Source organism: Chiloscyllium plagiosum, unplaced genomic scaffold (assembly GCF_037043375.1).
Source record: "Chiloscyllium plagiosum isolate Xiang-an unplaced genomic scaffold, Cpla_swu_hap1 HiC_scaffold_13, whole genome shotgun sequence".
Classification (NCBI taxonomy): Eukaryota; Metazoa; Chordata; class Chondrichthyes; order Orectolobiformes; family Hemiscylliidae; genus Chiloscyllium; species Chiloscyllium plagiosum.
This window is the reverse complement of record NW_028270151.1, coordinates 4077594-4100551: the sequence shown is the minus strand read 5'-3', so window position 1 is coordinate 4100551 and position 22958 is coordinate 4077594. Positions and strand designations below refer to the sequence as shown.

General features: G+C 42.0%; 1 protein-coding gene and 1 long non-coding RNA gene across 2 annotated transcripts in view; one reads left to right on the top strand and one right to left on the bottom strand.

The window, feature by feature from the left end:
- The window catches only part of LOC148148227 (uncharacterized), a 40384-nt gene that overhangs the window by 15949 nt on the left and 1477 nt on the right, over nucleotides 1-22958 (top strand). The gene's annotated exons all lie outside the window — the stretch shown is intronic.
- On the bottom strand, nucleotides 1305-17883 carry LOC122556236 (thiamine transporter 2-like). The gene is made up of 5 exons (XM_043702840.2): nucleotides 17667-17883; nucleotides 13077-13890; nucleotides 9099-9291; nucleotides 6578-6719; nucleotides 1305-1968 (listed from the first exon to the last, which is right to left on the bottom strand). Exons 1-5 carry the CDS (start codon nucleotides 17829-17831, stop codon nucleotides 1801-1803), a joined length of 1482 nt encoding a protein of 493 aa, XP_043558775.2. The 5' UTR covers nucleotides 17832-17883; the 3' UTR covers nucleotides 1305-1800.

The following is a 22958-nucleotide window of genomic DNA, read 5'->3' as shown; positions in this document are numbered from 1 at the left end:
GACCGACTCCCACAGCTACCTAGACTACACCTCCTCCCACCCTGCCCCCTGTAAAAACGCCATCCCATATTCCCAATTCCTTTGTCTCCGCCGCATCTGCTCCTAGGGGGACCAGTTCCAAAACCGTAAAACCCAGATGGCCTCCTTCTTCAAGGACCGCAATTTCCCGCCAGACGTAGTCGATGATGCCCTCCACCGCATCTCTTCCACTTCCCGCTCCTCCGCCTTTGAGCCCAGCCCCTCCAAACGCCACCAGGACAGAACCCCACTGGTCCTCACCTACCACCCCATCAACCTCCATGTACAACGTATCATCTGCCGTCATTTCTGCCACCTCCAAACAGACCCCACCATCAGGGATATATTTCCCTCCCCTCCCCTATCAGTGTTCCGAAAAGACCACTCCCTCCATGACTCCCTCATCAGGTCCACACACCCCACCAACCCAACTTCCACTCCCGGCACCTTCCCCTGCAATCGCAAGAAATGCAAAACTTGCGCCCACAATCCCCCCCTTACTTCCCTCCAAGGCCCCAAGGGACACTTCCATATCCGCCACAAATTCACCTGCACCTCCACACACATCATCTATTGCATCCGCTGCACCCGATGTGGCCTCCTCTATATTGGGGAGACAGGCCGCCTACTTGCGGAACGTTTCAGAGAACACCTCTGGGATACTTGGACCAACCAACCCAACCACCCCGTAGCCAAACACTTTAACTCCCCCTCCCACTCCACCAAGGACATGCAGGTCCTTGGACTCCTCCATCGCCAGACCATGGCAACACGACGGTTGGAGGAAGAGCGCCTCATCTTCTGCCTGGGAACCCTCCAACCACAAGGGATGAACTCAGATTTCTCCAGTTTCCTCATTTCCCCTCCCCCCACCTTGTCTCAGTCAAATCCCTCGAACTCAGCACCGCCTTCCTAACCTGCAATCTTCTTCCTGACCTCTCCACCCCCATCCCACTCCGGCCTATCACCCTCACCTTGACCTCCCTCCACCTATCGCAATTCCAACGCCCCTCCCCCAAGTTCCTCCTCCCTACCTTTTATCTTAGCCTGCTGGACACACTTTCCTTATTCCTGAAGAAGGGCTTATGCCCGAAACGTCGGTTCTCCTGTTCCTTGGATGCTGCCTGACCTGCTGCGCTTTTCAAGCAACACATTTTCAGCTATGTTGTATTTTATATCAACATTGAATGTTCAAAGTGCAAGTATTGCATTGTATCTGAAATTAATGGTACAATAAACACATTTAATAGATTAAATAAAGCAACAAATCAGAAAATGATTAGAAATAACTGATTAACTTTACATTCATTTCACCTATATTTCTTTGTTTTGCAAAATATCTTTGTGAAACTAATGACTACAAATAATTCCCAGATAGCGTTTACTGGCTAGGACAAAGCTCAACACCAAGACAAATATGACACCATGTTTGTGAGCATTAGGTTTAGTATCAGATGTTTGTCAGGAATAGAGATGGTGCCAGTAGTTAGCAAACAGAGATAGGAGTGAAAACAAGCTATCTTTTCAACATTTAATCAGTGTCTGTTCATCACTGCTGGATGTCAGATAAGTGTAAACAAGAGAACTGGAGCCATCTAAAAAGAAAATCATGAAACTGCTTTACAATATTTTAGGTGATGTGTCAAAGGTTCTTTATCATCCTGATAAAATAAGTATTCTGGCTGACTGAATCACATTAATGACCATGGACATGTTTTCCATCTCCATGACCAATGGAATATAGCAAAAGTCAATTCTATTTTTGATTTCTTTTTCAAATCTTCAAAACTCTTCTGCCTTTCCTTTCTCATCTTCAGGGATTGCAGTATTTCCTTTGATCTCTGGTTCTATTTGCTTCTTTCTTTTCTGCCCATGTTGAATTAATGTATAAATCCCTCTGATGAAGAAAAGTCCTGATATTGCTGCAAAATAACTTCCATAAATGAGGAACTGCAAAACAAAATCAAGCATTTAGTTCATTGCTCATTAATATGTTGCTTTAAAATTGCCATTAGCATAAAAAACATTCATTACTTTATCAACATCAGCCAGTTGTCAATTGCCTGGCTTTAAAGTTTCAGTATGTTTTGCAACATTATAGTCTCGACATGAGATTATCCCGGCCCCTGAATAATGTAGGCACTGGTGAGTTAGTTAAGAAAATATGGCAAGAACAGAAAGATTCTTGACATCAATGCAAAGAAGTCCAAAGTTGCGCACAAGGCTTTAATGGCTGATGACAATTTTGTTGATGAGAGGCCTAATGCCATAAAATAAAATCTTATTAATACCTAATCTCAGCTCAGTTATTTGCTATTTGCCATTTTCTGAGGCAATGAAGAGAAACTGGACAGTGACAATTCATGATATGGAAGTCTGAGGCAGTATTTGGTAGCTGCAACCTTCTGGTGTCTTCACTGGGCATTATATTTTGACCAGAATTTCTCAACATCTTGGAGAACGCTCCATGGGCAGCAAATATCTGCATTTCTTTTGTCCACTGAATAGATAAGCACCAGCTTTATCACATCCTCTGGGCACACCTTCAACTCACTAACAATGCAGTTCACCACATCTTCAACACTACACTTGGGAGCTGACTCAAACCTTACATTACAATGCTGCTGCCAGGCCACTTTGTGTACAAGGACTGGCACCCATCTCATTCATTGCAACAGGGTATCTCAGGGCTCTTAGTCCACTTTCTTAGCGTTGATTCACTTTACACCAACTGGATGCTCGCGGTATCTGTGGCTTGCCTTGCCTTTTTGTGTGTTGCTGCCCATTCAGGTTGACAGTACTTCTGTGTTCCTTACCATCTAGTGCAGACACAAAGCCAGTCAACTAGTTCTGTTTACCAGCAATGATCAGTCAAGGTTGGGGAGGGGTAATGATCTGGGGCACCGAGTTTGAACCCTGTCACATCAGATGGTGGAACTTGAATCCAGATAAAATCTGGAATTAAGAGTCTAATGATGGCCATTGTTGGTTATTGGTTAAGAAAAAATCTGGCTCACTAATATCCTTTAGGGAAGGAAATTGCCATCCTCTGGTTTGGCCTACATGTATCACATCAGGAGTATGATGGAGTACTCCCCAGTTGCCTGGATGGGTACACTCCCAATAACACTCAAGAAGCTCGACACCATCCAGGACAAAGCAACCCACTTAATTAGCACCACATCTCCAAGCATCAACTCCCTCCACCACCAACGCTCAGTAGCACAGTGTGTACTATGTATAAAATACACTTATGAAATTCACCAAAGATCCTTAGGCAGTATCTTCCAAACACTTGTCAGCTTCCATCTAGAAGGACAAGGGAAGCAGATACCTGGGAACACCATCCCATGCAAGTTCCCCTCCAAGCCACTCACCATTCTGACTTAGAAACATATCACCGTTCCTTCAGTGTCGCTGGGTCAAAACCTTGAAATTCCTTCCCTAATGACATTATGGGTCAACCAACAGCAGATGGACTGCAGTGGTTCAAAAAGGCAGCTCACCCCTACCTTGTCGAGGGGCAACTAGGGGCGGGCAATAAATGCTGGTCCAGCCAGCAGTGCCCACATCCCAAAAGTGAATTTAAAAAATTCACCACAACCACCTGATGAAGGAGCGGCACTCCGAAAGCTAGTGTGCTTCCAATTAAACTTGTTGGACTATAACCTGGTGTTGTGTGATTTTTAACTTAAAAAATTGCAAGTGAGCAATCAAAAGGAAAAATGGCTGCTACTGCTCACAGAATGGACATATGAATGTTCTGTGTTATCTCCAAGGGAGTAGGATCTTCTTGGGAGCTTTTTGAGGCCCTTCAAGAGGCGGTTGTATTAAACAGACTGTCTCACAGATCAGGTTAAATTGATCTATTATCACAGAATTGTGGATGTGAACCTGGTGCATTGACAAACTATGTTGAAAATTCCAGTTGAGAAGTAATCTTCACTCTGTTAAACATTAAAAGTTAGAAATTGCTGTGAAGCAGAAATAATGTCAGATGAGCTCTGAAGTCTCTCTCAAATCCCACCAATCACAAGCATATTCTATAATCTTATAACCCAAAAGACCCAGGCACTGAAGTTGCTGTCTGCACAAACAGCATCCACAGAGGTTGGTGAGGAGCACAAGCATCTTGAAATCCAGAGCCAGCAGCAACATCCAGCAGATGTGGAGCAGTCTACTAATGCCTACTTTCCAGTCAATGGTATCCTCGTGATGTGGTAAAAGTGCAGGAGACCCACAGTCTTCCACAGAACGTTGTGCAGATGAGAGACGGTCTGAGTCATCATTCTCAGCATTGACGTAGTGATCAGAATGCCATGTCATAAGGCATTGTAATGTTGTATGTAATTTAATATCTTCTTCCATATGGTCAATAAGAGCCAGCAGATTTTTCTGCAGCGTGAGGTTCCCCTGCTGGTCAGGTTTGGGGGTTTGTTGCAGTACAGTACAAGCAGAGGACGCTTAATTTAATTCTTGGACGCTTTGTTCCAGAGAGCTGGAGAACTGGATAAGGGTATATGATGGATGATGAGGATCTGAGAGCAGCAACATTGTACCAAGGAGAAAGTGGTGCCTGAAGTGGTGTCTCAGGTGAAGATTATGTGGAACTCACTGATGCCTGTAGAAGATCAGAGAGAATGAGTAACAAAATAGAGGTAGAGCTTGAGCATATGAAGAATATATTCACAATGGTAATGGGAGAGCAGTACAGCACTTGACAATGAATCTTACTTGGTGCTGGGATATGGAAGTATTGGCATCCCCAAGTAAGCCATAATGCAATTGGAATGCTGAGATAGTCTGCTTTGTGCTCTTCAAGTTACAGTTTTCCTCATTCATTTTAATGAATTACATGTATGCTGGGGAGCACAGAAGTGTTTGATGTTAGTTTATAGTATATATTGTTTATGGTTATATTGTTATTATTTGGAACTTGGATTCAAAAGTAAAGGAAAAATAGATTTTTAGTTTTCAGTTCTGTGAAGTTGACTTAGTTTTATACCAAAGGTCAGAAAGTTGTTATTGAGCAATGAGTTCAAACATTATTTCCAAGAAAGCTTGTGACTCCAGCTAAATGACTACTGTCATAACTTAACTAGGAAAAGAATACACTGATAATCATGTGCCAATGATCCAAAGCTGTGATAAAACATTTAAATAATATTTAAAATCTTAAAATGTTTAAAATCCAAATGAGACCACCAGAATGACTACCTTGCCTGACTGACTACTACACAGGACAAAAACAAACTATACCACTAACAGGAAAAAAACTGATTCATTGTTCCACAATTAATATGAACAAGCAATGAAAATACAGGACTTCTAATGTCTGTAACTTATACTGTACTTCAAAACATCCACAGACACATTAGACTTGAAACATTAACTCTGTTTCTGTCTCCAAAAATAAGATCTGCTGAGTTTCTCCTGAACTTTGTGTTCCATATCAGCAACATACAACACTTGATTTCTAAGTTGTAAAATTGTCCCTTTTCTCAGGTACTGTTGTCGACCTTCCATTTCAGTTTATAATTGCAAACAGCAGAAAGAAATGTGGCCACCTACGTTAAATAAACTGCCCATGGAATTAATTGATGAAATGTTTACAAAGTTGAGCTTATATGACGTATACAGAGAGACAGATCAGGGGCCACAATCAGGATTCAGTTGAGATGAGCAGATTCATACCAACAAAAGAACTGTTAGTTTGTGGCAGTTTTCCCAGCTCCCAGAGCTGAAAAGAAGTTATAAAAGTTGTTTTATAAAGTTGTAAATAGAGTTGATAAGTTTTAAATAGACTTGTTTTATAAAGTTATTCTTTCCAAAGCTGGAAAGAAGTTATAAAGTTGTTTTAACAGTTTAAATAGAGGGGGCTTTTCTCAAAAAGAGATAAAACAAAGAATTGCAGATGCTTGCTTGGGATGAGGGAAGGCCATAAATTAGCTAGTGTCTGTGTATCTTCGGGAGAGACAGTAATGGTGAATGTATGAAAAGTCAGCTATGGGAGAAATTAGTTACAATTGGATTGAGTGAGTAAAGGGTATTAGTGTAAAACAAGTTGAATTCGACTTTCTGTTGTTTATGGTAAGATTTTTCTAAATTGTTTTTTGCATTGTTTCAAAAAAAAAACTTGTGTGAAATAATTTGGTTAAAAGAACATTGGTAGCCCCGTGCAAATATGTTCAGTGACTGACCACCACAGTAACCAAAGTATAAGAATAAAATGGAACAAGAATAAAATAAAAACCGGTAAATCTAATAAACATATCAAGCCAGGTTCGCTTTGACCTCTCACATAGGCAGAGTTACCATCAGCTGTGATCATAAACAAGATCATAACAAAATTCCAGCTATCACACTTAGACATATCTGATATCAACTTATCGTAACATTTTTGGATGCCACAAGGTTATCACATTAATTTCCAAAATGTTTAAAAACATAATTGACACACCACGGGAAACTAATATCTGTACAAATCAAATAGAAACTTTCATTTTATCCAGATGTAAATTTTCTTGACACAACTCATAAAATGTCATGTTGAACTCACCTGGGTAATAATATCCAAGCCAAGGCCTCTCGAATCAACAACAATCACAGTCAGAATGGTCTGAAGTAGGAGGGCTACAAAGGTATTTATTCCGAACAAAAGAGCATAACGCTCAATGCTCAGGTTAGCTGCTATTTGAAACCTTGATGAAGGAAATAATTAGTTAGACTTTGAACAGTGCTTCAAATATTTATATTCAAAAAAGTGCACAAAAGACAATTTTAAAATTTGACAGGCACATTGTGTACTGACCACCTGCCTATTGTAATCTGCATGTGGCCTCAGCTGTTTTGAAGCCCATGTGTCATGATTACTGTCAGCAATCTGCACAGGGGCTAATGCAGGGATAGTGGAAATTCATCTGCCTCTCCTAAATCCTCCTATGGCCTAGTACATGGCAGGACAGGTTCCAGAAATACAAATGGGAGAAGCATTGCAATGGTTTTACATGATAAATGTGCACATGAGAGGATATATAGCAAATATAAATTTAAGAAGTGTTTCTATGACTTTAAAAAGCAGCCTGAGTTATATCTGTGCATGCTAGTCCAATTATCCTATTTTAACTCTACTTCAGTTAATTTTGAACCAACTGGTCAGTGCAGTTTGAATTCAGTTTCCTTATGCACTGTTGAAGTTTTAAGATCCAGACAAATGTGTAAACGTTGGAATTAAAGTCACACATACTGCAGTATCATGAAATGCATTAGACATTTGTCTGCTTATATCAACTGCATGTTCACACCAGTGAAGCCAGTTATTTTACTACAGGAGACATAAGTGTCATCTCCCAGTCTATAACTCATCACTTCATTAAACAGGTGGCCAGTACCTTATCTGTTGGTCCATGGTCACACATCAGCTTTCCCAATGACAGCTGCCAACAGAACAAAACATGTGGCTTTGCAGCAGTTACTAATTTTCACTACATGAAGGGAATAATTGACTCTACAATGTGTGCATTAAGGTATCAGCCAGCAACCTCCTTTAACAGGAATGAGTACCATTTTATTACTTACAGATTGTGACTGATTGACACTGAATGTACAAGGGAACTGTGGAACTGTTTCTATTCTCAGATGTTAAAATTCACACAACACCAGGTTATAGTCCAACAGGTTTATTTGGAAGCACTAGCTTTTGGAGCGCTGCTGCTTCATCAAGTGATTCTTCCTGTTGTCTGACTTTGGAAGTGAAATGAATGGCCGCTGGTGAAAAAGGGCTTCTACAGACATGGCAAATGAGAGTTTTGCGCAGCACCCAACTGAGCAGCACACAATGGTCAATGCTAAGATCAAACCAATACCCTTATAGAATACATAATAGGACTGTTCAGTCAGAGCTTCACACATATAAACAACACAAATAACTCCCTGTACTGTGCATCAGATAGAACACCATGCTGCAAGGAAAGGGTTAATAGTCTGGTTGCAAGTTCAGAGCAGTATTTGTTGTGTGGAAACCAGATGTATGTGATACTTGAATAGAACTGTTAATCACAGCAAACCAGTTGAAATTAATGGAGGCTGATTGAAGCCAGATATGTAAGCCTTGTATAGCTAAACCAATGGAAGAAAACTTGGAAATATGCCAACCAACCACTGCTGATTGTGCAGCCAACTAACCATCACCCGGAAGAGGATAATGATTGTACTCTTTAAAAAACTGATCTGTTTATTAACCTTTCATAAAGAATATTCTACATGGGAGTATTATAAAAGGTGTATATTGACAGACAGAAATCCAGAAAGAAGGCAGGGATGAGTACTGACTGGAAGAGTTTGGGTGAATGAAGTAGAAACATCCTTGTCAAAGACACTCCTGTCCAACCTGGAATTATCTCAGACAGACCACCTGAGGGAGAACTATTTGATTTGATTGAAACAGTTTGTTTGTTAAAATTCCCAAGCAAGGTGTTAGATTTAGTATGAGATTGTGCCTATTGTAAATCATAGTGTCTGAATTTAAATCAGAGGTAAAATTACCTACAGAGCCCATGATACCTCACATTCTCCAGCAATGTGCTGAGACTCACCTTCTACTTACTTGGAAAGGTCCTTGTGAAAGGCCAGCAATTTTTGTCTCCCAGATGATCCGTATTACTCCCTACATTCTCATACACATTGTCTGTGTGTGTGTGTGTGTCTCTGTCTCTCTCTCTCTCATACACACACACTCTCACACATACACATAAAAACAATACCTTTTTCTGACACACACACACACACTGTCACATATACACATGCACACAGAATGCCTATTTCTGACATAAAAATGTGTCCACACAATATTCACAACCCCCCCCCCCCCCCCCCCCACCGAGAGATGATACTGGTGCCCTACACCAATCCACACAATACCAATCCCCCAGACACTCCAGACACTTATATGGTACACACCTGACTGACTTAAAAGCAATTTAGAAAAGGGTCTACTGACCAGAATTCTCTTTCTTTTATGTCACCTTTATATTAGTTACTATTATTACAGTTGTACATTTCTTTCAGAGTATTATACTCACGTTGCAATGGTAATCAGTAACATGTACGTGGCTTTGAACACAACATATCCACCGTAACAAATCCAGATATTGTTTGACAGGTCGATGGCAAATAAAGCACCGCTATTCACTGTTGAAAAGATGCCCAGTGCAATTTCTCCCCAGATTGTCCAGTCCAAGTTTATATAGCCCACGGCAAAAGATGTGCCAGCACCTGGATTCACAACGACAAAAACTCAATCTTTCTGATGTCATTGAATCAGCAATTTTTAAAAAACAGACAGTTTAAATGATCATAATCAGATTTTCTTGCCAATATAATTTGCAGATAATGGCAAGATGATATCAATGATCTAACTAGTGCCATTCTAGATCAGAGAAGCGAGAAATCAGTTTGATGGCCCCGTGAAGGAGGTGAATGGTAAAAAAAACTACCATGAAGTTGATAAACATCTTCACAAAGCAAAACAAGCTGCAGCATTGGATCTAAATAGTCTTTTGGTGGTACAGAACTTGAATATTGCTCAGGAAGAGATATATTTTACCAAACATTTTTGTATTCATCAGGATATTTTGCAAGAATCCAAGCTCAAAGGGAAAAATCAACATCAGTTGCCAAGTGAGCTGTGACTGCTAGAGGTGTTGCCATGGGGAAGGCATCTACTCATGGTGATTGACAGCTAACAGCCAGTCTAAATTTTAAACTAAGCAGATTGGCCAAGGTATGATGCCGAAATAGGATAATATCTACCCTGTTCAGATAATTTCTCACTGTATATTCTGTAAATTCATGCATAGCACTAAGGCAGTCACTCTTGGTAAATGCCCAGTCTACCTCAGATTACTTTGGAAGGATAAGGTGTCTCAGAGTTCTGTGTAACAGTTGAAGCCAGCTGTTTCATGCTACTACTATGTAGTAGCAACATGAGTGCTGTTTACCACCACAGAAAAGATATTATTAAACTAGAAAGAACGCAGAAAAGATGTACCACATGTACTAAGATGCTATCTTGCCTGGAAGGTTGAGGTTGGATAGGCTGGGACTCTTCTCTCTAAAGCATAGGAGACTGAGGGGTGATCTTATAGAGGTATATGAAGGCATATGAGGCATAGATAAGGTCGATTGTGGACAGCTTTTCCCAATGGTAGAGGAGTCTAAACCTGGTAAGTTTAAGGTGAGAGGAGAGAGATACAAAAGAGTCCAGAGGGGCAATTTTTTTCACACAGACAGTGGTGAGTGTATGGAACGGGCTGCCAGATGTAGTGGAGGAGGCAAGTACAATTTCTTCATTTAAGAAACATTTGGAGAGATACAAGGATGGGATAGGTATGGAGGGATATGGACTAGATGCAGGCAAATGGGACTAGTTTAAATTGTAAAAACTGGGCAGCATGGGCACATTGGGCTGAAGGACCTGTTTCCATGTTGTAGAGCTCATCAAGCCAAAAAAGATGTTCTGTCTAACACACAAGTGAGTCTTGAGGTATATGAGTTTTGGTGTTAATGTGATGCCACATATGTAAGCTGTATGTCCTAAGCATGTCTTTTTGGTTGTTCACAATAAGGAAATTACTGGCTGCACCCAATCAACCCACAGTTGTAAAATATGCAACACAATATTTAATATTAGATGTGATTGTGCAATTAGAAAACATTTACTGAATATCCTGAATGAGCGAGGAATTGCACTGACAGCTAGTTTAGGATTGTCAGTCAGACTCACAATGTGGTGCATTAAAGCACCATAAGTTAAAACACAGGACCATTTGTAGGTGAAAAGAAAATGCAGTTAGTCAGAACTCAACATAATAAAAGATAAAAATCACACAACACCAGGTTATAGCCCAGCAGGTTTAATTGGAAGCACACTAGCTTTCGGAGTGTTGCTCCTTCATCAGGTGATAGTGGAGGACTCCAATCCTAAAACACAGAATTTATAGCAAAAATTTACAGTGTGATGTAACTGAAATTATACATTGAAAAATACCTTGATTGTGTCTGTTGAGTCTTTCATCTGTTTGAATACCATGATAGTTTCACTTCTTTCATGTGTAAATCACAAAACCTTTTTTTAAAAAGTTGCATTCTCAGGTTAGCTGTAACAATGGGTGATAGCTAGACAATATGTTGAAGGTGTTAGCCCCCTGTCTTCTCCGTCTATGCCATAAATCTATGCCATAAATCTATGCCATAATCTATGCCATAAATTGATTCTAATCTAAAAAATGAGATAACAGAGTTTTACATGAATTCATGCAGTTTTTGAGCTCAAAGTTTTACATGAATTCATGCAGTCTTTGAGCAAAGTACAATGTAACTCTGCAAGTACAAATTCACCCCACCAAATATATGTCTGCATGTGGGTCTTTGTCTGTGTTTGTGTGTCTGCCTGTCTGGGTTGGGGGTTGTGAGTGTGAGAGAGTGTGTATATGTGTGCGTGTAATGAGTGTAGAGTGTCTTAAGTCTGTGAGGTGGTGATGTGTGAGTGTGGGAGTGTGTGTGCATGAGTGTAGAGTGGTCTAAGTCTCTGAGAGGATGCCTGTGTGAGTGTGGGAGTGTGTGTCTGTAAGGGTGTGTGTGGGTGTCTGTGTGCGTGTCTGTGTATATGTGTGTCCGTGTGTATATGTGTGTAGGAGTGTCTGCGTGTGTGTATAGTGCAATGGTGGTCACCTGTAATGTGACATGAACCCAAGATCCCGGTTGAGGCCCTCCCAATGTGTACCGAACTTAGCTATCAGCCTTTGCTCGGCCACTTTTCTCTGCTGCCTGTCCCGAAGTCCGCCTTGGAGGATTTTTAACTTTGTACACCCCAGTCCAACACCAGCATCTCCAACTCATAATAAAAGATAGTTATTTGTTGACAATGCCTTGACCAAGCAAAGGTAATTTGTTTGGTTTAAAATTTGAACAAAGTCTAGCCGTTAACTATCATACATCATTAATAACTCCATTCGCCATGACAACACTTCTTCCAATCAAAACTTATTTGCCTACCAATCAGCACCATATTGTTTTTCCCCTAAATTTATATTCTTGTGAAATGTCCTGATGGGTGCAAAATGAAAAGCTTCAGCAAAATATCTTCTTCCAACTGTAATCACATTGTGTATAATTAGTTTAGGACTGTAATAGAAAATGCTACTGTGGAAATTTCACATCAGTGACTCGACTACTTGCAATTTTATAAAATGGAGGTTAATTTTTGCGCAAACAATCACAGCTCTTAGCTGCTGTCATGATATTTTAATTATACTTTTTCACATACCAGTCTATTTCTTGTTATGCACTGTATCAACTATGAGCTATTGACAATAAGTATTGGTGGACTGATTGGGTTAGCAGGTCATGTGTTAGAGTAATGCTGCAACACTCAAATGCTACTTGAAATAATTCTTCAACAACAAGCTGACTTTTCTAGAGCATTTTCTCAGATGCAAGAAGATATCTTAAACTGCTTATCATTTAGGAGGACAAAACTATGGAAGCAGGACAGGAAACAAAACATAGAGAGGGGTGGGATAACTGTACAAACTCACCCTTAACTAATGCATGCAGTTGAGTGCTCACTGAGCTCCAGTTTTACTGTGTTTTAGTCTTGGTGAACAGTTCATAGAATGATGAAAGACTCACTGATCAAAGAGTTCTTTTAAAAAAATTATGGGACTCTTTTTACAACTTATTGTTTATGAATCTGATGTCAAAAGACTTGTGTCTTTTTCTGATGCTGAATGAACTACTGCTGGTGGCATGTGAAAGTATTCCTCCATCCATTTTTTGGAATTATACAGTTCATTTCCCTGGCAGTCCACCAGCACTCTCCCAGTTGAATCTTCACCTGGGATTGCTGCAGGACTTGACTGCTGTTGGTTTTTTTCTAGGATGTTACTACTCACTTCACCAAAAGTCACACAATCTCTCCACTTATGCAGACATGAAACATAATGTCAACAGTTGCTATTACTAACAATAAATTGGAGGAACACTATGATAGAACTTACTCACAAAAGTTGACACTGCTTCCACACCACCGTTATAAACTGTGGAATTTTGGGATGGTTCAACGTGATCCCATAGGACTTGTATGTAATTTACAACTTGGTTATATCCACAGGTGGCCAAAGCCCACCAGATAGACCAGTAGAAGATTCGAGGAGAGGAGTAGCACTCTTTGAAGTCAGACCACAGTTTGGCTAGGACCATTATTGCATTCTTTTTCTCTGTTGCTTTCTCCAGGTCTTCATCTCCATCCGACATTATGGGTAATTGTGAGCAGTTTGTTATATCAGGGTTGTTTTGGGGACAACTATTTTCAGACTTCGGCTTGTCATTTTCCATTGAGGGGATCTTTGCAGCCCTTTTCCTGTGGAAGAACATGCTTCTTTTGGGCATTGGCAGGGGAATTGAAGAAAGGAAAGCTACAGACACTGAAACCAGTGCAATCACATTTAGATAGAAATAAGGGACACTCCAAACAGAGACTAAAACTTGACCCAGAATAGAACCCAGTGTGTACGCAACTAATGTGACACTTCGACAATAACTGGTCACTTTTTGATAATGCTCAGAACTAACAACACTATAAATATAGGCGTAATAGGCCACTTCTGCAGCAGATGCAGTCCCAAAGAAGAATTCTAAAAATTGCATGGCCAGGATTCCTTGTGCAAACAGGAGCATTATCCAAGTGATAATATAACTGAGCCCTTGTAAAACTATGATCGGTTTATATCTTAGATAATCTGTGACCACAAAGACTGGAAATAGCATTACCAAGTAAGAATATGTCCAAACTGGAAACATTTCATTAGTAACCTGTAAATGAATGAGAAAATAAGTTGAATGCTAGATTAATCATAGAATCCCAACAGGTGGAAACAGGCCATTTTGCCCATCCAGTCCACACTTACCCTCTGAAGAGCATCCCACCCAGTACCACTCCTCTATCCGATAACCCTGCCCCCCACCACCCTAACCTCCCCACCCACCTCCACGCCACCCAACACCCCACCTCCAACCCCCTGACACCACCTGTCCCTCACACCACTCCCCCACCTACACCCAGCCCACCCCCCACCTCCACTCCTGTGGGGTGGGGTGGGGATTGTTGGGGTGGTGGGGGTTTGGGTGGGATTGTTGGGGTGGTGGATGTGTTGGGGTGGTGGGGGGTTTGGGTGTGGTGGTGGTGGGTGCGACCCAGGGAGATAGAGATCAATCTGAGACTGGTACAGTTGGGAAAGGGAGCAAGTCAAACAGTCAGGGCAGGCAGGGACAAAGCAGAGAACAAGGTAGACTGATAAATTAACCTGATAAATTATTTCAATGCAAGAGGCCAAACAGGGAAGGCTGATGAACTCTGTGTATGGTTAGGGACATGAGACTGGGATATCATAGCAATTACAGAAACATGCCTCAGGGATGGACAGGACTGGCAGCTTCATGTTCCAGGATACAAATGCTACAGGAAGGATAGAAAGAGAGGCAAGAGAGGAGGGGGAGTGGCATTTTTGATCAGGGATAGCATTGCAGCTGTACTTAAGGAGGCTATTCCTGGGAATACATCCAAGGAAATTATTTGGGTGCAACTGAGAAATAAGAAAGGGATGATCACTTTATTAGGATTGTATTATAGAGCCCCTAATAGTCAGTGGGAAATTGGGAAACAAATTTGTAAGGAGATCTCAGTTATCTGTAAGAATAATAGGATGGTTATGGTAGGGGATTTTAATTTTCAAAACATAGACCGGGACTGTCATAGTGTTAAGGGGGGAGGAATTTGTTAAGTGTGTACAAGAAAATATTTTGACTCAGTTTGTGGATATACCTACCAGAGAAGGTGCGAAACATTGGGAAATAAGACAGGGCAGGTGAGTGAGGTGTCAGTGGGGGAGCACTTTGGGGCCAGCGATCGCTGTACATCTCTATGCCTCTATTAGTTTTAAAATTGTGATGGAAAAGAATAGATCGGATCTAAAGGTTGAAATTCTAAATTGGAGGAAAGCTAATTTTGATGTATTAGGCAAGAACTTTCAAAAACTGACTGGGGGCAGATGTTCACCGGTAAAGGGATGAATGGAAAATGGGAAGCCTTCAGAAATGAGATGAGAGTCCAGAGACAGTATATTCCTGTTAGAGTGAAAGGAAAGGCTGGTAGGTAGAGGAAATGCTGGATGACTAAAGAAATTGAGGGTTAAGCAAAAGAACGAAGCATATGTCAGGTGTAGACATGAGAGATCAAATGAATCCTTCGAGTATAAAGGCAGTAAGAGTATACTTAAGAGGGAAATCAGGAGGGTAAAAAAGGGACATGAGATAGCTTTGGCAAATAGGCTTAAGGAGAATCCAAAGGGATTTTATAAATATATTAAGGTCAAAAGGGTAACTAGGGAGAGAATAGGGCCCCTCAAAGATCAGCAAGGCGGCCTTTGTGTGGAGCCGCAGGAGATGGGGGAGTTACTAAATGAGTATTTTGCATCAGTGTTTATTGTGGAAAAGGACATGGAAGATATAGACTGTAGGGAAATAGATGGTGACATCTTGAAAAATGTCCATATTACAGAGAAGGAAGTGCTTAATGTCTTGAAATGCATAAAAGTGGATGAATCCCCAGGACCTGATCAGGTGTCCCCTAGAACTCTGTGGGAAGCTGGGGAAGTGATTGCTGGACCCCCTGCTGAGATATTTTTATCATTGATAATAACAGGTGAGGTGCTGGAAGACTGGAGATTGGCTAACGTGGTGCCACTATTTCAGAAAGGTGCTAAGGAAATGCCAGGGAACTATCACGGTGAGCCTGACATCGGTGGTGGGCAAGCTTTTGGAGGGAATCCTGAGGAGCAGGATGTACATATATTTGGAAAGGCAAGGAATGATTAGGGATAGTCAGTATGGCTTTGTGCGTGGGAAATCGTGTCTTATGAACTTGATCGAGTTTTTTGAAGAAGTAACAAAGAGGCAGGGCAGAGTAGTGGCCATGATCTATATGGACTTCTATAAAGTGTTTGACAAGGTTCATCATGGGAGACTGGTTAGCAAGATTAGATCTCATGGAATACAGGGAGAACTATCCATTTGGATACAGACCTGGCTCAAAGGTAGAAGACAGAGGGTGGTGGTGGAGGGATGCTTTTCAGACTGGAGGCCTATGATCAGTGGAGTGCCACAAGGATTGGTGCTGGGTCGCCAACTTTTTGTCATTTATATAAATGATTTGGATGTGAACATAGGAGCTGTAGTTAGTAAGTTTGCAGATGACACCAAAAATGGAGGTGTAGTGGACAGTGAAGAAGGTTACCTCAGATTACAATGGGATCTTGATCAGGTGGGCCAATGGGCTGAGGAATGGTAGATGGAGTTTAATTTAAATAAATGCAAGGTGCTGCTTTTTGGAAAAGCAAATCAGAACAGGACTTATACACTTAATGGTCAGGTCCTTGGGAGCGTTGCTGAACAAAGAGATCTTGGAGTGCAGGTTCATAGCTCCTTGAAAGTGGAGTTGCAGGTAGATAGGATAATGAAGAAGGCGTTTGGTATGCTTTCCTTTATTGGTCAGAACATTGAGTATAGGAGTTGGGAGGTCATGTTGTGGCTGTAAAGGATGTTGGTTAGGCCACTTTTAGAATATTGTGTGCAATTCTGGTCTCCTTCCTATCGGAAGAATGTTGTGAAACTTGGAAGGGTTCAGAAAAGATTTACAAGGATGTTGCCAAAGTTGGAGGATCTGAGCTACAGGGAGAGGCTGAACAGGCTGGGGCTGTCTTCCCTGGAGCATCGGAGGCTGAGGGGTGACCTTGAAGTGGTTTATAAAATCATGAGGGGCGTGGATATGATAAATAGACAAGGTCTTTTCCCTGGGGTCGGGGAGTCCAGAACTAGAGGGCATAGGTTTAGGGTGAGAGGGGAAAGATATAAAAGGGACCTAAGGGGTAACTTTTTCACACAGAGGGTGGTGCGTGTATGAAATGAGCTGCCAGAGGATGTGGTGGAGGCTGGTACAATTACAACATTGAAAAGGCATCTGGTATATTAATGGGAAGAGTTTAGAGGGATATGGGCCAAGAGCTGGCAAATGGAACGAGATTAGGTTAGGATATCTGATCAGCATGGATGAGTTAGACCAAAGGGTCTGTTTCCTTGCTGTATATCTCTATGACTCAATGAGTCTAAAAGGATTAAACTAAAGACTTTGTACCTGAACACACGCAACATTCAAACTAAAATGAATAAGTACGATGTGATCATTATTACCTGGTCATTGCTGTTGAAAAATACTTTCTAAATGCAAGACTTTCTTTCTTTTCCTCGTTTCAGTTTGAAATGACCAACTGTTAATCAGACACCCTGACTTTTGAATCCCCAACCAGGGAAAACATTCTCCCCACATTTACCCTTTTGAACATTTGAAGTTTTAGTTCAAATATTTACTGAGTCTACTCGATTTCCCTTCATCGGACAAATTTTTCTTTCCCAAGATTCGATGTAGTGAAGCTTTGTTGCACTCTATCTCAGGTAAGGAAAGATAAGGAGACCAAAAGCCTGCTCAGAGCTAAAACATATTCTTTCTTTGTATACAAAACATTCTTGACAAATACCTGTTCAGCTGTTAAGTTTTTCACTGGTCCAACAAGGTATGGCGTTAAAAAAGGCTCTGAAGGTCTCATCATTGAGAAAAACCCAAAGGCACACAGAAGCAGTGTTGGATAATGCCAATCATTGCTCTTTGCTGCATTGCAGCTTCCTTTACAACATGTCAACATCGTCCTGACCACAATTCCTTCTTAGTCTCTACCAGCTCCTTACATTTGCAGCTACAGTTCTACAACAAATCCAAGTCTTTATCAGACAAACATGAACTTTAAACATACTGGGCGCATGCTCGATGCTTCTGTCATTGAATTCAAATCGCAGCATAATTAGGACAGAAATAAGTTACTGACTGTTTAGATTAGCAGAGGTCAAAGTAAGTTCAAAAAGACTTCAAATCCATTCTGTTTTTTTCTCTTTTAGATATTGGGGTAGAGTTTGCATTTCCAATGTATTTGGGAAACTTGGTACAAGTTATGTTGAAATTGTGCTGTAATGAAATTATGATTCAAGTTTCCACACAGCTCCATTTATTGGTGTCTATGAGTCAGTTTCTTAACAAATAAAACTTTAAGGAATGTATCCGTTAATGGCTGTGCATTGAAAGATATCAGCTTATTTCGAACAGGTACAGCTAGAGGAAACCTGTTATACATTGGCCAAAATTGCAAAGTAGCACAATTTTGTGGGTGTGACCAAAAATGGTTTTTAACTTATGGAAAATATCATGGAGGTTCACGACTTTCATATGACAGCTATTGATATTTTGCACTGGGTTTACCTGCAGGGCATGTTTTACTGATAATATTTAGCACCGATTTCTGTCTACCCCATAGTCCTTTCAGGGTACTCTAGCAGAAGAAGATCTGAAAGGGGATTTTTGTAAAAGAGAAAGTAACAAGTAGAATAATTGCTTCAGATCTACAGCACAACAGTAGTTATGCTCATCGGAATTTAAGAGTTAGTTTATCATAAATCACCTAGTTAACTAGGACAAGCTCCCAGGCTTTCAGGTGAAAAGGGAATGGGATGTCTACAGAATTGCCCTTCATCAGGAATAAAGGCAGAGAGCCTGAAGCGTGGAGAGATAAGCTAGAGGAGGGTGGGGATGGGGATAGAGTAGCATAGAGTACAGATAGAAATATATCCCTGGTGGTGGGGTCTGTTTGGAGGTGGCGGAAATGTCGGCGGATGATTTGGTTTATGCGAAGGTTGGTAGGGTGGAAGGTGAGCACCAGGGGCGTTCTGTCCTTGTTACGGTTGGAGGGGTTGGGTCTGAGGGCGGAGGTGCGGAATGTGGACGAGATGCATTGGAGGGCATCTTTAACCACGTGGGAAGGGAAATTGCCAAATCATCCGCCGACATTTCCGCCACCTCCAAACAGACCCCACCACCAGGGATATATTTCCCTCCCCACCCCTTTCCACCTTCCGCAAAGACCGTTCCCTCCGTGACTACCTGGTCAGGTCCACGCCCCCCTACGACCCACCCTCCCATCCTGGCACTTTCCCCTGCCACCTAAAACCTGTGCCCACACCTCCTCCCTCACCTCCATCCAAGGCCCTAAAGGAGCCTTCCACATCCATCAAAGTTTTACCTGCAAATCCACTAATATCATTTATTGTATCCGTTGCTCCCGATGCGGTCTCCTCTACATTGGGGAGACTGGGCGCCTCCTAGCAGAGCGCTTTAGGGAACATCTCCGAGACACCCGCACCAATCAACCAAACCACCCCGTGGCCCAACATTTTAACTCCCCCTCCCACTCTGCCGAGGACATGGAGGTCCTGGGCCTCCTCCACCGCCGCTCCCTCACCACCAGACGCATGGAAGAAGAACGCCTCATCTTCCGCCTCGGAACACTTCAACCCCAGGGCATCAATGTGGACTTCAACAGCTTCCTCATTTCCCCTTCCCCCACCTCATCCTAGTTTCTAACCTCCAGCAACACTGTCCCCATGACTTGTCCGGACTTGTCCGACCTGCCTATCTCCTTTTCCACCTATCCACTCCACCCTCTCCTCCCTGACCTATCACCTTCATCTCCCCCCACTGACCTATTGTACTCTATGCTACTCTATCCCCACCCCCACCCTCCTCTAGCTTATCTCTCCACGCTTCAGGCTCTCTGCCTTTATTCCTGATGAAGCTCTTCTGCCCGAAACGTCGATTTTGCCTGTCCTCGGATGCTGCCTGAATTGCTGTGCTCTTCCAGCACCACTACTCCAGAATCTGGTTTCCAGCATCTGCAGTCATTGTTTTTACCTTGTCTACAGAATTGTCAATTATTTTTTAAAGCTATTACAATCTTTTCTTCTGCTTCAAAAGCAACATTTTAAAAAATATAACTGCAAAATATTTTCACGTGCTCAGGTGTTCATTTATCTTTGACGTTAATACTGTCATAAAGCAGGACAATTTAACTTCCAAATCCATGACCACTTCCATTTAGAATGTTATGGAAATACTATCACCTTCAAGTTCCCCTCCAAGCCATTTACTATCGTGACTTGGAAATATATCACTGTTCCGTCAGTGTCACTGGGTCAAAATCCTGGAATTCCCTTCGTAATGGTATTGAGAGTCAACCCACAAAAGGTGGATTGTAGCGGTTCAAGAAGACAGCTTACCCCCACCCTCTCAAGGAGCAATTAGGGAAGGGCACAGTCAGTGACACCCACGTCCATGAGTGAATTAAAAAAAAATTAATTCTGATTCACCACATGCTGCAGCTTGCACTCTTGCTTTTTGTTTCTCTTGCCTAATTTCTGCTCTTCCCAGCTCTTGGTTCACTTGCTGAATTGTGGTTCTCTGGTCAGTAACTACCTTCCTATACCTCACTAAGTCACCATTGTTCACAGCCATTGATATCAGACGAGTATCTTCCATCTGAACCGCTACTGAGTGTTTGTTTTGGATTGCACTTTGTCTAGTTCCTTGCCTTTGGTCCCTGATGGTCGTGGTGACCTTACCATCATAGTAACCTTATTGTCATGGTGATCCTACTATCATGGTGACTTTACTGTCCTACCATCGTGATGACCATACCATCACGATGACCCTACCATCACAGTCACCTTACTGTCATGGTGACCGTACCGTCATGGTGACCCGACCATCACAGTGACCTTACCATCACAGTGACCTTACTGTCAAATTTGACCTTACTGTCATTGTGACTCTACCAGGAGTTAAGAACTCCTGATGACATCACTCTCATAGACAATGGAATATTGAAGTCTCTCCACCACAGCAAGGTGGCATACCATGGAAAGGAAACATGGGGAATATACTGTGACCCACTGGCACATTAAATAGCAAATACAATCAAGACTGATCCCACAGATTTCTCAGCATCTCTCCTGGATGCTAAAGACATGAGTCATCAAATGTTATTAATCTTCAGGGTGACATGGCGGCTCAGTGGTTAGCACTGCTATCTCACAGACCCCACGACCCAGGTTCACTTCCAGCCTCGAGCAACTGTCTGTATGGGGTTTGCTCATTTTTCCTGTGTCTGTGTGGGTTTCCTCCTGGTGCTCTGGTTTCCTCCCACAGTCTAAAGCTATACATATTAGATGGATTGGCCATGCTAAATTGCCTGTAGTGTACAGGGATGTGCAGTCTAGGTGGATTAGCCATGGGAATTGTGGGGTTACAGACATAGGTGGGGAGGGTGCTGGGTCTAGGTGGGATGCTTTTCAGGGGGTCAGTGTAGACTCAATAGGCTGAATGTAGGGATTCTATGATTCTGTAGCAATGACCATTCTTCATTTTGCCAATCTGGTCTTCAGATCTCTTGAGCTGTTCTGCCATGGATGGACTCAGCAACTTCTGCTCTGGTCAGTTCCCTGGGCCTACGCTCAACATCAGCAACTACCCTTCAGTGCACACTCATGAACACAACTCCAGATTTTCACTGACAATTAGCTTCACTAAGCTAGATCCAGCTCTGAGATTTTTGTTTTCTGAGTTCTTCTCTTGTTTAATTGCATCAAGCATGTGCCGCTTGTGAGCTTTCCATCTCCCAATCTCAGTTTTATCAAAAACAGCTTCTTCTGTCACCCCACAGCTCTAGGGCTTCTCCAAAGATGTGACCCAACACTCATCTTCCTGATAGCCCCTAACACTTCTTCCAGAGTTCTAACAGCAACAAGTTATCTATCCATGAGTCAGAATACAGCAAGGAGATAGAGGCTTGGTATCATGGTGCAGTGATGATAACATCTCTCTAAATATTGGAAAAACTTTTAAAAACTGATCATCTACTTCAGGAAGCATGGAGGAGGACACACCTCTATCAACATCAATGGAGCTGAGATGGAGATGGTCAAGAGCGTCAAGTGCCTAGGAGTGACGATAACTGACCATCTGTCCTGGACTTTTCATGTAGATGTGACTATCAGAAAAGCACCACAACGCCTCTTCTTCCTTGGGCAGCTTAGGAAATTGAACATGTCCTAAGGACCCTCACCACTTCTACAGATACACCACTGCAAACATTCTATGTGGATGCATACTGGCCTAGTACGGCAACTGCTTTGCCCAGGACTGCAAAAAAGTTGTACACACAGCTCAGACCACCACGGAAGCCAACCTCCCATCCATGGACTCCATTTACACTTCTCGTTGCCATGGAAAGACTGCCTACATCATCAAAGAACCCTCCCACCCCGATAACACCCTTCTGCAACCTCTTCCATCAGGCCGAAAGTATAGAAGTTTGAACATATGCACCAACAGGTTCAAGAACAGCTTCTTCCCTGCCATATTAGAGTGCTGAATGGATCTCTCTACTTTCAAATGGTGTTGATCTTGCTTTGTGCACCTCCTGTGCAGCCGTAACCTTACATTTCTCTCTCTATTTAGGCACCCTATGGTTTGTATCGTGGGTTGAAAAGCGTGATGCTTGAAAAACACAATAAGTCAGGCAGCATCCAAGGAGCAGGATAGACGACATTTTGGGCATAAGCACATCATTAGGAATGATGATGGGCTTATGCCCGAAACATCGACTCTCCTGCTCCTCAGATGCTTCCTAACCTGCTGTGCTTTTCCAGCGCCACCCTTTTCACTCTGATCTCCAACATCTGTAGTCCTCACTTTCTCTCAGTCTATGATCTGTATGTTCTTGTTTACTATGATCTTCCTGTACTGCTCACAAAACTTTTCACTGTATTTAGGTACGTTTGACGACAATGAATCAAATCAAATCTGTTCTTATGTTTTCTCACTGATTCCCATACACTAATCCCACGTAGTTTAGTTGCTATTAGGATGCTGTTAAGAAGGGAATTCC

Coding starts and splice junctions, on each gene's coding strand:
- LOC122556236 (XM_043702840.2), bottom strand. CDS start 17,831: ATGTTGACATGTTGTAAAGGAAGCTGCAATGCAGCAAAGAGCAATGAT. Junction 6,720..9,098: donor TTACTGATTACCATTGCAAC/GTGAGTATAATA, acceptor TCCTTCATCAAG/GTTTCAAATAGCAGCTAACC. Junction 1,969..6,577: donor GCTTGGATATTATTACCCAG/GTGAGTTCAACA, acceptor TTTGTTTTGCAG/TTCCTCATTTATGGAAGTTA.